Source organism: Pygocentrus nattereri, chromosome 7 (assembly GCF_015220715.1).
Source record: "Pygocentrus nattereri isolate fPygNat1 chromosome 7, fPygNat1.pri, whole genome shotgun sequence".
NCBI classification, from domain to species: Eukaryota; Metazoa; Chordata; class Actinopteri; order Characiformes; family Serrasalmidae; genus Pygocentrus; species Pygocentrus nattereri.
In genome coordinates this window covers 33,528,606-33,545,579 of record NC_051217.1, presented here as the reverse complement: position 1 = coordinate 33,545,579, position 16,974 = coordinate 33,528,606, and the positions used below count along the sequence as shown (strand labels likewise).

General features: G+C 42.5%; 1 protein-coding gene across 1 annotated transcript in view; it reads left to right on the top strand.

Annotated features, from left to right (window-relative positions):
- Positions 1-2,348: 2,348 nt before the first annotated feature.
- The window catches only part of nectin1b (nectin cell adhesion molecule 1b), a 142,179-nt gene continuing 127,553 nt past the window's right edge, over positions 2,349-16,974 (top strand). Inside the window, exon 1 of the mRNA XM_017701951.2 lies at positions 2,349-3,261. Within this exon, the coding sequence (XP_017557440.1) occupies positions 3,207-3,261 (55 nt within the window). The 5' untranslated portion in view covers positions 2,349-3,206. The remainder of the gene's footprint in view (positions 3,262-16,974) is intronic.

The following is a 16,974-nucleotide window of genomic DNA, read 5'->3' as shown; positions in this document are numbered from 1 at the left end:
TAGGTTTCAAAACAGTTAGTTTTGGCTAACATCTGCCAAAATGGATCACCCTGGGGTCTTATTTACTTACCAGTTTACATACCAACGTGAAACTTCAGTTGTAATGAAAGGAGGAACAACTTTTGACAAATGTTTATCAAAATAATTAGCATAAACACTAAAGCAACAAATGTTAAATCTACAATAGGCTAAACAAGCGGTAATCCAACAGCTCACATAGACACCTCCCCCAAGGAAGCCCTCTGAAACCTCTCCCACTGTAGAGGTGACCAGCAGAGGGAGGTGTTATGCTTTCTCCTCATCACTAGTGAGATCATGACGCAGGATCTTCAACACTGTCCCAAAGTCATCTCCAAGAAATAAATAAATAAATCGATGTGTGTTTGAGGCTGAAATTTTGAAATGCCATCATCACAGAACGTGTTTCCCAACCCCAGCACTCTGGTTCCCCCGCACACCACAGCCCTGTGCTTTCCGCTTTAACACATTTGAATCGGATCAAGAAGGCACTGATCAGCTGACATGACTAAGGTGTGGTGCAAACACAAGGTGGAGGTGGAGCCAGTGTTTCACTGTCAACCGTTAAGCTACATCATACTAGGCTTGAGCAGGAAATGTCTTACTTATGAACACTCAGAAACATGGAAGTAGACAACATTTTGAGGCTGAGGTTACATCAGTTGTTGAATGCAAAGCTGTTTATGAGGAGATTAATTAAAGGAAATTCAACTTTTTTTTTTTTTTTTTCATTTGTTGAGATGTAAACAAGTGTTTTGATGTGAAAAGGTCCACTGGTGACAAGCTTATTGACTCTCCTACCACAGTGGGGGTGATAGGAGGCAAGAATTCCAAAACAACCACTGAAACTACATGTGTCTTCCATGTTTTTGGGTGTATATGTAATGTTGATAATGGTAAAATAGTTGTTAGGCAATAAAAATAAGTGTCTGCTGGGAACTTCTAACATCCTGAATGTATCTCTCCATCATAGTGGATTAAAAACATGTTATAGGCCGATACAGTATTTGTACCCATTTCACTGAAAACTTTCGGTGAGTCTGTTTTAGAGACCATAAGGTCTTCAGAGGTCTAGTTCATCACCACCACTAACAAAAAAAAAAAACAAAAAAACAACAACTTCAAACTAAACTCTAAATGACTATTTTTACACCTTGACCAATTAATTATGCATACATTTGGAAAAACAAACAAACAAAAAAAACAGTTCCATTTTAATATAGCCTGGTATAATACACTAAATCAAGGCTACAACAGTATATAACATAAGTATCAACTATAGGCTACAGTATGTTTTAGCGTATATTGGTCTAACAGCAAAAAACACATGGCCCTACATGCATATATATATTATAAAGTGTGAGACATATATTTGAAAACATATGTGCATATATAAGTATCAAAAATTGGACATATATGCATAATACGTGAATCATCCATATATGTCTGATAAATGGGTGAACACTGTCAGATATACACTGTCTGTCTATGTATGTCTGATAAAAACCCAAAGATGTTTTTAAAGCAACAAATCAAAGTCATGCCTGCAATAAAACCTTATATTACATGACATGAAGAGCAAACATATACAAGCAATACGTCATCCATATATTAATAATGCTTTATTACACTGTTATAAATATGTTACACACACGTTTTGGATTAATTACTGAAATACATACCCCATATCTGAAAATGCCCAGTTTCAAATAAGTTGGTGTATGTGTCACATTTAACTCCAAATGTGACCAATATAGGCTGGATATCAGGGAAGTTCACATATCGCTGTCGGTGGAAGAAAACCTCACATCTTCATTTTTGTCGTTTTTCAGTTTTTGGCATAATTTAAAAATGCCTGTTGTTCTTTACACTGTGTGTGAATTTCACAATGAATGGACCAAAAGAAACAGCCCAAAATGACTTGGGGGAAATGTCTGGTTCCATTGACCTTCATTAAAAGTAAATTAGGTTTTTTCCATCTCCTGTAAAGTTACAATTTTGGAGATACAAGGTTTTCAGCTATGTGCTAAAACGAGTATTTGAAGTGTAAATATTGTCATGTGTCAGACTGCAACAACTTTACCAAGAACAAAGTCAGCCTTGGCCAGAAACGGACCAGAAAACTTCGAGGAAACAAAGTTCTGAACTTGCTTGGAAACAAGTCCACTCGCTGTGTCTTTAAACTCAGCTCAGCCAACTCGAGCGCCATGTCTGATCAGTCTACTCCTACCAGCTTTGCATGACAGCCAAAGCCCCTCCTTTATCTCACGTCATCCGATTCGGATCTCTCTCTCTCTCTCTCTCTCTCTCTCTCTCTCTCTCTCATTGTAACAGTCCACATTTGCTTAGCGTTGCTTTGGCAGACTGAATAAACCCTGGATCCCCACCACAGTGGGTGAAAGCCCACCATCTAGCTCCCTTTTTCATGGCAAAACCCCTGACCCCTCCAGCCACCGTGCAAAACTCAACCCTCTAGCCGAACGTCTCCAAGTTGGGGGGCTGCTGCGTGGGCGAGACAAAGTTCAGTGGTGGACCCAGAGGCGAAGGAGTTGGTGGAGCGCAGAGGCGAGCGCAGTTATCAAGGCGAGCTCGCAGTGAGTGGGTCTCTCCGGTGGGGGGGAAGTTTAAGCACAGAGCTCCTCCCGCCACTTCCACTCGGAGGAGGGGCAGAACAACGCTGCCCGCCCGCCTGCCCGCCTGTCTGCCTACTGGATGCAGCGCCTGGGCTTCATCTTCATCGGCTGCTGCTAAAGACCTGGATCTCTCCACCTGAACCCACCCGAGGTTCTCCTCTCTCGCCTCCTCTCTAGACACTGTCTGCCTCGACACTTCTGGACACAAGTAGCCGTTCGACGCGCGTGTGCGCCACTGTGTTGGGGGTTTATGTGTCCAGTCGAGGCGAAGTGACGCGCTCTACCTGGCCATCCACAAAAACTCAACTACGGCTATTCGGAGTCGCTGGGAAAGAAGCGAAAGTGCTCGAAGCGCCACCGCTACTCCCCCCGCTGAGCGCGTATGCACTGCATTTCTCTCCGATCGCTGAGATTCTGAGGGGATTTTTGGACTTGGGGGGGCTGATCGTGCTGAAGTTTGTATGCCTCACCGAATCGGTCTGAATTGATTGTCCAGGAGATTGTCCAAGGATCTCGGGATCTCGGATATTTGGGTGCAAAAAAAAGGCATAAAATATGGCGATGCTGGCGAGTTTTTGGATACTCCTGCTGCTTATCATGAACGCGTCAAGTAAGTAGATTATACAGATTACGTCCTAAGTGAAACAACAAAACCGCATGAATATGAACAATTGTGCATGAACTGTTCAAGAAACGTGTCTCTGCCCATCTTTTCTCCTTCAGAATGACACATTTTCTGTCTCGAACCAAGCCCGATCCTTCATTTGCTGCTGAGCTGAACTTGTTAGGAAATGTTCGGACAAATTGAAATTCATTGAAAGGAATAGCCGAAAGTGTCTGTGGATGCTGCAGTACCACGCGCTGCCGGCAGGTGGCGACAGCGATGTGGCGCTAGATTAAAATGTGCTGTTGGCCGTTTCCACTGATGGTCACCCTTGTGGTTTGGAAGCTCAGGTAGAAACAAGATGACTATGAGTAGAAAGAACAGGAGATGGGGAAGATATTGAGATTTCAGTGTTTGGATCTTTGGTTAGTTTAGAGGTGAAAGCAGCGTCACATGAGTTTTTTTTTCTGATTAAAATATTAGATATTATTTGCATTTGCATATTGGACAAGTACATAGACCAAATATACTTTGTAAAGAGGTTTTTTGGTGGGTTTTCATTTATCCTGCCAATGCAGTTGCATATGTGATGCATTGAAGGTGTTCAGGTGACTGTTTAAAGAGGGGCAGTTTAAAGAGGGGCTGTTGTAATATATGAGTAAAGCAGCAGTCAGATCTGCCTCTGCTGTTCCCTCTGAAACCGATAAATCACCAGGGAAAGTAACCACGCCGACTCAGGCATAGAATTCTAACTGCAATAGACTAGGTGCACCTGCCTTTAGACCCCCGCCGCCTCGCAGCTCCTTCCCTCTGAGACCTTTAACAGCAGCCCCCGTCAGGCCCACTGCTGGGTGTCTTTTAATAAACTGCTGTTTGAAAGTACATTTCCCAATCAATACCACCCTGCCGACCTCTAATGTTGTAAACAAACAGAGTGATGTGAAGCCCTGCTCCCCGGGCTTGAGTGGACCTGCCCCCAGCGGCTCAGTCTAATGAGCCTGGCCGGCCTAGACAGCTGCACGGGGTCAAACGGGAGAATGTCTACGTGATGACGAGCGCATCTCCTTTTACAGGCTAGACTCCACTCATTTTTCACCTCCATTGATTTTTTTTTCTTCCCACCTTCCTTTTTGACCTTGGGCTCTTGATTTCATGGATTTGTGCAAACAAACATGAAATGAGGGATGGAAGCTAATTTTGTTTTCCTTAAAGCACGGCCACAGATTTGATAGAACGTGGTCCTCAGCTGTAAAAGCGAAAGGCTCTTGAGTGGTTCTTGGCTTGATGTCCAGTTCCCATTTCCAGCTTCCAACTTTGAAAAGTTATTAACGCTTGCATATCTCTTTGACAGTGTCTTCTTAAAGAGTCATCCATCGGAAGGCTGGAAACTGAGCCCTTTTTGACACCTTTCTTGTTTTATTCTGTGATTATGAGCCTTTCCTACTCTGTACTGAGTGTTTTTTTTCTCAAGATTAGTGCAAGACAGTCAAATTATAGGCAATTTGTTTGCAAGCTATGACTTGTGATTGCAAGCCATAGAAATGCAAATCCCCACAAAGGCAGAGCTGGGTGAGGCTGTGAGCGAGCACAAAAGGCCATATCCCTGAGATCCTTGCAGGCTGATCTCTGAGTACACAAACCCATTGTCACTCCCCGTTGTGGAACCCAGTCCACCAAGGACAGTCTGCGATCCAAGCAATATACGCAGCACATTTTGAATTCATCCCTCTTTGTCTGGCATATGTTTGTTAAAAAAAAACGTCTCTTGCAATTAGCAGCTGGAGAGGCAGTCTTTGGCCACATCTGCTCCTTTCTTCTCTTCACCAAGCACAAGAATTGCTCAAAAAAGGGAATAAAAGAAGAGCCTGAGTGCACATATGCATGTCGGGACTGATAACACAGCCCTTGTTTGATACTTTCAAAAGACTTCGCGCTGCCCAGTGTGGCTGTTAAGCAGAGTAAGCAGCATTTCAAAGCCGAAGATTAAAGGAACCTGATGAATTATGAGAACATGCTGCTTCTTGTTTTACTAGCAGTCACTCACTGCCAGGAACAGTTCATTGGGAAACATCGTTGGATTCGGTTCCTGTTACTGGTGCATGGAGACAGATGGATGTCAGCATTCTGCATGAGCATGTTCAAGACCCAGTCTTGCCAAAGTCGAACCCGTTTAACGGGACAATTTACATGTGCTTGGCTGTAATTAGGTGCAGGGATCCCCCTGGACGTGCATATCTGTCAATAATATCTGAAAGCGATTAAGGCCAGGCCAGTGTAATCGACATAGTCATGAAGTTATGAAGTCGTTAGTGTTTATTTGACAGACGTTCTTCCGTGTTGAGGGGCCTGTATCATGGATAACCTCCCATTTGTTTAAAGAAAAGAGTTTGATGCTGTATGTAAACATGGAAAAAGTTTCAAAGTGTACCATTCACTTCTCAAGCCATACATCCAAGCTAAGCTGCAGAAACAGCCTTATTAATCACTGCATTTACATATATCCGCCTATTCGGTCCATTCATACTGAAGTTGTAAGGAGTGTTTCAGCCTGGACCGCCCTTTAATTGAGCCATAATACAAGGCAGCCAATCAGAACAGGGCTCAGTCTTAAAGGCACAGTAAGGAAGACAGTCTGTTTGAGTCTAAGGGACAAAGAAAGGTTGCAAAATGGTCATTTAAAGCCTTTTCTGGTACATAAAACAACCCATTCCATTAGGCGCTTCCTGTTCACTTTCAGTCTTAATGTGAAAAGGAAAAAAAACGATAGACGTATATTTATGCGCTCTTTGATACTGTGCTCGGTATTCATCCTGTTGGTCTAAAGCACGGAGGGAGAAATAAACTGACCCGCACTGAAGAAATTCCTGGCTCAGTATGATTCAACAGACATATCATAATAGATGAAGCTTGCAGCAATAAACTGAATTGTGCCATTTGGTGGTGATTGCATGATTTACAGTTATCCCTATGAGAGGCCAAGCAGATGGCATGAGGAAAAATTTCTGTTACCTCCTGTGTTTGACCTCTCAACAGAGGACATCAATCACCCCTTTTTCTAGGTTTCCGTGTTTCTCTTACAGAAATAAAGCTTTTTTTTTGTTGCTTCTTCTGAGGTTTTTGGGCACCATCGTCCGATTTTCCCCTATTAAATTTTACAGCATGTATCAGTGCACCGAAGTGGGACATTTCAAGGTGAAACACCCTCGCAAGGTTTATCTCTGTGTGTGTTGGAACTGGTCAGGTTAATCCTGTGAAGGCATTATGGCTGCTTGCCCAAAAGGTGCTTCCATAAAAGAAATGGGTTTAGGCCACACATTATGATGCAAACCACTTTGGCTGTTTATAAGACTAGACATGAAAGGATTCTGGGATTCACAGAAGCCTTGAATCCTTTCATATCTAGTACTGGATGCAGCAGAACTTGGGGGGCCTTGATGAAATAAATACTGTGAGTATTAACATAGCGGTTTTGCTGTGGCATGGCTGGCATGGTTTTGCAGTGTTTTTTCCATTAATGACTTAACAAGTAGCTCACAAGCACTCAGCGGCAGTGTGGGATCCACCAACATTCGGAGCCTTTTATCCTTTGGGACTGTTTTTTCCAACACAGAAGTTCAAATCTCTTGCTTCTGTTTGCATTTACACCATCTTGATTACAAGAAAAGAGCTCTTTGGACCATTGCTTTCTGTACGAAAGTAATGATGCCACTCATTATCCCTAATAACAACATTCCCCTTTGAGGCTTTGTTACCATTTTTAACCTGGATATTACACGGCGGAATGGATGGAGCTGGTAATTGACCAGGGCTGTACTTTTGCGGAGCACGTGAGCCAACGTTGAGGGCTCTTTCTTTGATCAGAAAGTCTTGTCTGATTTGTGTGGAGATGATCCTTTGGCTCATGCTGGAGACCAGGATTAGTTTGCTAGCCAAGGCAATCATGTTGTGATGTCCTTTGAAGCTGTTCAATCGGAGAGACAGAGAAAGGAACGTCCCTTTAAATTTCCACAGTGCTTTGATTATCCCGTTGACTGCGAAAGGAACGTTTGAGTGGCGTTTTTAATTTGGGAGTTTTGGCAACACTCCTTAAGTTGCTGTGCCGAGTGCTATCAGATAGCCCAGAGCATCTTGACAGCGCACAGTGTACAGGAAAGATAGCAAATGGGCAAAAGTGGCTGTAAATATGTACCATTTCCTGGGTGCGGGTGAGGATTCCTAAGTAAACGTTGCTATTGTGTGGCTTTGTGTTTAGTCTTCTTTACTTGCAAACACAGGAATTCAGCTATTCACCTCTGGATCAAAGGGTCAGCCCTATTAAAGTCAAGCTCCTTTGAAGCACTAAGTGATATACAGCCTGTTGTGACCCTTACAATTGAAGCCAAGCTGGCAGTGTACACATCTGCAAGTGTGTATATGTGTGCGTATGTAAGGGTACATTTGGGTGGATGCAGGTTCCATAGTAGCTTTTGAGACGTTAACTTTCATCAATTTCTCTAAACCTCTGCATAATGTAGTTGTTAAGGTGTGGGTTGATGTGAAATGCTTCGTTCTAGAGAAACATGAAGTCAGAATTGTTCCCAGTAGTGGTGGTAGGAACAAGACAGTCAAAGCATTTAATGGCTCTAAAAGCTCCTTCACAGCAAGTCATTCCTTGACATGGTTATGAATACACTGCCTGGTGCCCTATACATTATTTTACAATGGTTTTAAGGTACAGTTCTGGCCCAAAACATTTTTTCCAGCAGTTGTGAGGCAAAATAGTCCACAAATTGGCACCAGACTCACCTGGATTTTGTTATTCAATGTTTGTGTAAGTTATGCATGAATAAAATGAAGCATTTTTATCCCTGCATTGCCTAAACATTCTTCCAGAGCACAATATTTTAGTCATCAAATAGTGGTTTGAGATGTAAACATCTGCCCAGTGCAGGCTTTATTAAGCAAACCTCTGCCCACCAATATGTCTTTGTACATCCTGCCAATTACAATGATTCAAACTGTCCTTTCGTACTGAGCACAACACTTTCCACCAGGTCACTTTTTCTAAAATGGTTACCTTTTAGGTTGCCATTCTGCCAGACACTCAACAGGTACATAATTTCCTGAAGTACTCTAATTGTGATGTGAAAGATTAGATGGAAATGGGGTTTCGAAAAGTAAAAAAGGCCCATTTCATCCATCCTTCAGTTGTACAGCACAGTGGTTGTCAAGCCCAGTGTTGATTGACATCTGCATTGTTCGTTTTCTTCTGTTTTCCCAAATATAACCGGCAAAGACTTGAGTTTCAGCTCATGAGGTGCAATAGAAGAAGGGGAACCATTGGCTGTGAAGGGCAGAGGTCCCTCAGGACTGTGAAAGAGCCGTATTATTTTGTAGATCATTCACAGAGCTGTGTTTTTATAATGAATGCTTTTAATACTCCCTGCTGAGCGCAAGCTTGGAGTGCATTAAAAAGTCAGGTTGATGCTGTTCGTTGGGGCCTGATACTTATGTTCTACTGTCCTTTTGCACTTTGGATCGATATATGGATCAGCTCACCCATCACATTATGAATGCTTTACTTTTAACTGAGTGTTTGTGCCGTCGAACAGATAACGCTGTTTATCGGTTCCGTCTTTAGCGCTGTTGTTTTGGGTTGTCGGATTTTAGACATATTTTTGAAAGAAGCCTGTGTTGTGTTTCGTCTCATGCAGGAAGGCTCAGTGGACCTACCGTTAGCTGATTTCACACTTTCTCATCTACTCACAATGGGCTTTTATATCGTGCAGCCTCATATCTAATTCTGCTGCACAGAGATTTAAAAGCATTTTGGTAAAATTCATTGCTTTGGGTTGCAGATTATTATTCTAAAATGCATTACTGGCTATAATTTAATGTTAGCATGTCGTCTTCCAGTTCGCGTCTGACCCATATGAATGTTGCGTGGCCTATACCCATAGCATAGGGTTAAAATGTAGCACCCATATGATTGTCACACTTGTTAAAGTAAAAAGAACAGAAACTCACAGTGTTTAGTAGGTTGAATATTGTAGCCCTGTGTGGGGCTTGTTTTATTTATTTATTTATGTTTTGCCATAGCATGTTATGTTATTCCCATGCAAAGGGTTGGGCTTGTAGGTATGTTACATGTTTAGACGATTTCATTGGCTGGCTAATCCTGTTGTGTTCTAAAGTTTGAACATTCAAATAGCAAATTTTATAGATTGTATAATAATGTATGCTCTTATAAAAGTGCATTTTTCTGCAGAATTATGTGCATAATGTAAAAATAAAACAAAAAAAAAATACAAACCATGCCATAACTTTCGCACAGGCCACATTTTATGTTTTTTCTTTTTCTTTTTTTCCCCCTGATATGTTAAATTGACGAACATAAACAGTAATTGTGCTTATTTTAACTTAGAATATCAAAAAAGTATGTCATTTAACCAGAGGTGCCCAAACATTTGCATAGAAGTGTGTCTGCCAGGCTTTACTTTCAGGACAGATATTCATTCTACAGTTATTATGTTTTACCTTTGTACCTGTGGGTGATATATAATAGATATGATGTGGAAGAGGTGAATAGATCAAGTGAGTAGCTTTTACTGTGCCTTGTCAGTGCATAGCCAGACTTTAGACCATGAGCTGATGAACACATCACAATGCCACAAAGCAATATTGCACTGTTTGAAAAGACAGTCTGGTACTTTGTCCATCTAGCTGTTCGCTTTTCCAGGAGAAATCAACATTTAACCCATGTATCAGACCCTTTAGATGAGATTTACAGGCTCGAGTGAGTTGGACACTAGCAGAGAGCCGGATTGATGGCAGAGGAGTGTGGCTTTCTTCATCAAGCACAAATGATCTGTGAGGTCTGGCCCAGCCATTTGTGAAATTAACAGTGTGGAAAGCTATTAACACGAGCCGTCCGCGGTGGTGCTTCAGATCAAGCCAGCTGTGCCAAACCAGCGGCAGAGCGCTCAATATGCCTCCCACCTCGGCGAGCTGAATGCAAGGTCAGGAATAGCTCAGATCACAAGCTCCCGCCAGTGGATCAGGCCATGTTCACCAAGGCAGAGTTATGAATTTTGTCGAAAAATCAATGTGATTGCTCTAAAAAACTGTTATGGCTTAGTCTTTACAAATCGAATTCAAATGCTTTTCGCTTGTGGTTTAAAAAGCACTTAAAAGTTTCTAGAGGTCTGTTCACACACAAATCAGGTTTAACTGCATGTCGTTTTGGATCCTGACAGCTTTTAAAATCTGAACTGCATGGAACTCTGTTTTTAGGAATGCGATCCAAATCCTATTAAAATGAGGTTTGAATTTTGATCGCTAGTGATGCTAGATGATCAGATAGGCATCCATGCCATGTAGATGTGTCATGCAAAGAGTACAAAGTAACAGAAGTAGTATTATGGATAGACAAAGACCAGAACTGAAACAAAGCTTTCATATCCACCATGCTTTGCCACACCCAGCTGGCCTAAACGTCAATTAGCCTTGTTAGCTATTTTTGTTACTGAGTGCTGTTACTGAGTGCTTCACTGTGACATGTAGGCCATATTGTTGTCTGTGGGAGGTTTTTGGACTTCAACAGAGCAAAAATTAGCTAGCTAGCCTGCTTGAAGTTGTGCTTTGGGTCAGCAGTAACTCATGTGTAACCATGTTTATTCCCATGTTTATTTCCCAGCAAACTTAAATGAAAGTTTAGGAATAAGTGAGTTCGGCCAGCCAAGCTTACAAAGTTCGGCTATTACAACCAGATGAAGTCTGAGGGCTTAGCAGCCATCTGGATCATGTTCTTAGCTAACCAGCAACAATCCAGAAAAGCAAACTGACACGTCAGAAAAGCTAACTTTAATCAAATTACCCAAATGGGACCCACCCAGTGAAAGAAACCTTCCCTTCTGAACCAGTCCAGTCTGCGCAGCATTGGTATGGATAGTGCTGGACGTTATTATGAACATCCACCTCACTGGAAACTGTCGTAGTTTCTAAATGTACTTGCAGTCATTTTCTGTAGGATAGCTGTGTGTTGGTTAAGCTTTAGCTTCAGCTTTTATGTTTCTGGAATTGTAGGATTTTCTTTCTTTTATATTCCATGTCATGTTCAATGTATGCTGCATGCTTTAATCCATGGAGCATCTCTCAGGTTTATGTATAGGTATTATCTCAGACACTGTCTGCTGTTATTCTCTGCTACACTGTGTGTTAGTGTCTATACGAGCTACAGAACATCAGGTCCGTTAGTTTCTGCCTTTGCTTAGTGCTTAGTGGAAGAGTGGAGTCTATGCACATTAGCCAGCTGACAGTGGATGAATGGGTTACAAGCACAGCTTATGAGATGTACCTAAAAACAAATCGGAATCATCTGCAGTGTGAACACAGTGAAAGCCTTCCTCTCTTACACTGTTCCATCTGTGAAATATGTCCACCATGTGTTTTTCCAGTGTGGGATTATATAAGCCTGCTGATAGATGCCTGAATCACACATTTGTGGTTTGCTGTTTTCCATCATTCCATAAAAGCGGGGAGAACGAAGTGGCCATAAATGCGACATTTCGGTTGGTCTACTCTACGGAACAGAACTGGGTCTTAGTTCTGTCTCCCTACTCATCACGCTCCACGTACCTCTTTAATTGTCTGCGCACCACCGGTGGCTCTTCGTGGGGCCCTCACGGTGCAGATATTAGCCTCACCGGCAGGTTAAGGAGATTTCCAGGCCCCAAATCCGCATCTTAGTTGGATTAAACATTGATGATGGATGAGCATCAGCCACGAAAATGCAATTATTCCGAATGGGAATTTGCCTAGCTCAGAAATGTAATCCAAGTAATAACTTGGCAGCGTGCAAACTTAACAAATGAATCTTGCGTTCAGACACCCTCCGTGTGGTTTAGCCGCCTGTTTACTAGCTTTGAGTGTGAATGACGAGCCGCAGAGGTGCCTGTAAACTACAGGCTGAGAATGAATTGCAATTAGTCACCCACTCAGTCCACAGTGCAATATTTACATCGACTGGGTGGTTGGCTCCAGATACTAAGTGCTTTCCTTTGATTAGGGTTTCACCATTCTAACCAACCATTCTGCCTTGGCTGCATGAAGAGCTCCTCTGGCAGTATCCATGCAGCGTGGATTGCAGCTGAATCCTAAAAGGCTCCCTGTTAGACCTACAGTGCAGATTATGGTGTGGAAGCCTTTCTATGCTCTTAAAAGGAAAGACTTCTATATGGTTCTTTGTTTCTCGGTGCTGGAAAACAACAGAAAACATATATTTCAGAGAAATCTGCAGGGATATTTTTTTCTTGTAAACACATCCAACGTTCAGTCTTAGAAGCTGGTTATATTTTCTGGGTCTAAGCAAGTACAGATGATGACTCCTCAGTCCAGAAAACCTTACTGCATATCTCAGATGTCCATTTTAGATCTGATGGAAATTTTCATTTGTTTTATGTATTTCCTGTTCTCAGCGACCGCTTCTTGACAGCTACACATACTTTCAGATGACACAAGTTGTTCATGAGAGAAGATAATACCAAAAAAAAAAGAAAATTACATTGTGATTGGAGGAGTGGAGCCTGATCTCCCAAAAATAAAAACTGTTAATTTGATATTGACAATCCATTGACCGTCCATCAAAAAACGGCACCCAAACTCCAAGGAACCCTTTATTTGTATTTGTGCCTCACTATATAGCATAAAAGGAGCCATTTGAGATTCAACATGACTGCATCTGTGTTACTTGCTGGATCTTGTGCATAGTCCTAATGGCTGGACAGAAACATATTCTTGGAACCAAATGGTCAGATGAAGTGGGTGGTGCATGAAGTGGTGGTGAACTGGAACAGGTGTGTTTGCTGCAGGTCGTCCATCCAGGGAGAGTGAAAAAGCTGTTCGGCTCATCAGCCAGACCTCACTGTGTGTTTTCTTAACCTCAAGAGGTGACAGCCTGCCTGGGGGCTACAAGGGCTCTCGTCCCAGAAGGATAGAGCTCTGTTCGTCAGACAGTGACACGTGGTGGGGGGTCGTTTTAGTGTGAAAAAAGTGACCCTGTAGATATTGAGACTATAGTTGGAGCTGGAATGCAAATGCCTGCTTGATCTGGCTCCCCTTGGTGCGACCCGGTTGAGGTCTCACTGGGGACGTGGATGGACAAGTGCTTCCAGGCAGTAAGAGGGGAACCAATGCCCAATTTAGCGCGCTGTGTTCTCCTCGAGGACTAGGACTAGCAGCTTGAGCGAACTGCTAAAACGCTGCCGTTGTTTTCCTGACCTTGGTGGCTGCAGTTTTCCAGCAAACTCTAATAAAAGCTCTTTAACAGGGCCGACATGTCAGTGCGAGCACAATTAATTTTTGTTTGCTTTTGATGTGGTTTCATAATTGCTCAGACGTTCTTTTGGAGCAAAAGAAAATGTCCCCACCATGGTCCTAGTTAAAGTTTTAAATGGTTTATCAACATAAACTCAAAAGGGCTGCTCTCCTTTTCTGAGACTGATGCCTACAGTGGGGTTTTGGGTTGCGCTCAAAGAGCACACTTAGCCCTCCCATTGCTGCGGAGGGCCAGTGTAGCTGCTCTACCATGAATAAAACATACTGATGAGCTCCGCACGTAAATAATAGAGAAAGTGTGACAGCATGGAGTGTTCTCCTCTGCACACTGAGTGCACAAACTGCAGTGAGGAGTGAGCCCCAAATGAACCCACACCCTCACTCTGGCTGTTGGTTGTAAGGGTCTTTTGCTCAGGGCCACGGAGTGCGTAATGATGCTGAAATTAGAGATCTCGGAAGCATGCAGTCACCCTGAGGGTGATGAAGGTGTTTCTGAGCCCAGCATGAGTTTCATTATGGCCCTGTTGTGGAGGCCCTTGTGGTCGGTGTGCATGTGTGTATGTGCGTGTGTGTGTTTTACAAAATGTTAATTTTTTTAATCTGACAAGTAGAACTGCTTCTTTTTTATTGCCAAGGCTATAATGAGGGTTAGGTTTGAGGTAGGGTGAGAAAAACAAGGCACCCCTTGTTTAGTTGATTTTTTTTTTTTTTTGCTGTTTATTTGCTAAATGTAGCCATGGGTGTTCAAACGTTTGATGAAGTTAGATATATATGAAAGACTTTCAAATGCATTCATCAGTACAGAAACGGACTGGATGCTTACAGGACACCGTGAAAGATGTTGTGGTTCATTAAAGGGCTCATCAGTGTGTTGCAGCTTATATGCGATATTAGTGTTGTACAAGTGTGTACAACAGGCAACATAGCGACACCCATCCACATACCAAGCCCCCCATAGCAATACACACTGACGCATCCCTTCGTCTCCCTCTCAGGAGAAGTCGGCACTAGGCTCAGGAATGGAGTGCACGTTTTTTTATCTGCAAACCGCAGCTGCAATTTTCTGCTTCAGACCCTTGAAATCCTGCTCTGTTTCGAGTCACACTGGCCGAATCAGCCGACTAAAGCCAAAGGAAATCAATGAAGGGGATCCAATCTTGCTTGTGCTGTTCTGATTTGGTATTAATCTGATTTACCGATTCTCGTCTCGATTTAGAGATTAGACGCTTAAGCCCCCTCACCCTTCTCTCCACTCTCTGACAAGAGGCCAGCTATAGTACTGTGTTCCCTTTTTTTTGTCCCTCGCCTTTTTCTTTACTCGCAGCTCTCTTGCTGCTGTCGTCAGCCGGACCCCCTCTCATTAGGATTCATCATTTAAATGGAATCCTCTCAGGCTTTCGTAAATAATCCTTTCATACACAACAGTCGCCTGCTCTTTCTCTCTCTTTTGCTTTTGCTCACTCTCTCACTCTCTCTCTCTCTCACAAGCTTTCCCACTCTGTCTCTCCCACTCTCTTCCCATTATTCTCACTCACTGTCTCTCTGTCTCTCTTTCGCGTTTGCTTCCTCCTCTCCCATTCCTCTCTTCTCCCTCCAACCCCTCACTTCTCTGGAGCTTGTCGTAGGTTTGCTCAAACACGTTGCCTTCACGCGATCTGACATTATTGGGCGCCTGACCGCCCGTGGCTAATGAGTGACTAATCTAGGCCAGTACATGCCAGGCCTAAGCAGCTGGATTGCAAACTTTTGTGTAGAACGTAGCCTCAGTGTTTTGAATATATGTCGAATATAAGCATCTCATAAATGTGATATTAGTACGTAAATGTATGGTTTAAACCTGTCAGATAAAGAGACTCCATGAAATTTAAACCATTTTGAATTGTAATAATTCATATATCCATATATGACTACCGTCCTTTGAAAAATCCTAGTGCATGTAAATAGCCTGCTGTTATGGTACCGCGTAAAGAAAGCATGAGGACAGTGCATGTTTACAGTAGGGTAATCATACTTGTGTTGCTTTAACAGCATTTAACTTTACTTCATATGCATGAAATCTGTAAATGCAAACATATATGCATTCGGGAGATCCTGCTGATGTGGGTTTCCACTTTTTCTGTAATGCACACCTTTCTGAGTGCTTATAGCACCCCCATGTGGATAATCGTTAGACTGCTAAAGACGGATTTATAATGACCTGTGGGTACCCTGTCTATAAAGAATTCACTAAGCCAGTTCTCCAGAAATATTATGATTAAGTGACTTATGTCATGTCTTAATGTAATAATTGTCCTGAAATGGGTTCAACGTGTATTCAGTATACCAGTATATTCAAAAATCAGTATATTGTACCAAATTTAGATGATATAAAAAAAATATGATGATTTTCATTGATAATATGAATCTCATCACTAATCAGAGACCTCCTAAAACTCATCATTTTGCCTGTTCTGGCTCTTTTTGAGTTATATATTAGAGTTTAATCCTCATAAAATGATGTAATCTGTCTCCTGCAGATGAATCAGTGGAGGTGCTGGCCAGCAGAGCTCCAGCCAGGAAATGAAATGATCTCAGGGTATCAGAAGTTAGTCCGAGAGCTGGGAAAGAATATAATGTGTAAGAAGTTATCATGATATTGATACTGATAACATATATGTCTGCAATATGCAAATTAGTGCATTCACCAGTCATAATAAATAGATTGTTTAGGTCTTGATAATACAGGTCCAAGTTATGTTACATTATTGATTCACCTGGCTGATATGACGATATGATAAAATCTTGGAATGCTAGTATCAGCCAATATAACCACCCAGCCAATATATTGGTCGGGCCCTACGTAGTGCTAGTATTGTTCAGCCCTACGCTGAAGGACTGGATCTGTCCTAGCCTTCTCTTTTAAAGCCTGTGTATGCCTTTGGAAAAAAAAACAGATTTAATCACAGCTCACACACACATATATATGCCCCCCAACCCTCCAAGCCCCCACCCAAATCCTTCAGCCTGAAACAAGTCAATTTACTTTTAAGACTGCTGGACTGATGTGCTTCCATTAAAGAGACTTGGCCTAGTGATTACTAGTCTGGGGCGAAAGCTTGTCAGGGGAATAAGGAGGAGAAAATGGGTGAATGTAGCTGCCATTCCATTCGCTTCTGTTCTCCTGAAGGACTGCAGTGCCTGTGTGTTTGCGAGAGAGAGAGACAGAGAGGGAGAGAGGAAGAAGTGGGTGAACAGACTGCGATGATGTGTGCTGTTGTTGCTATGAACATCTGGAGGCATGCGCATCATCCTAATACTATGATCATCGCATGCTGCCTCCTCTATCTCTCTGTCTCTTATCTGCCTCTCATAAGTCTATTGAAATGAATGGGCAGTTGAAAGAAAGAGAGAGAGAGAGAGAGTGAG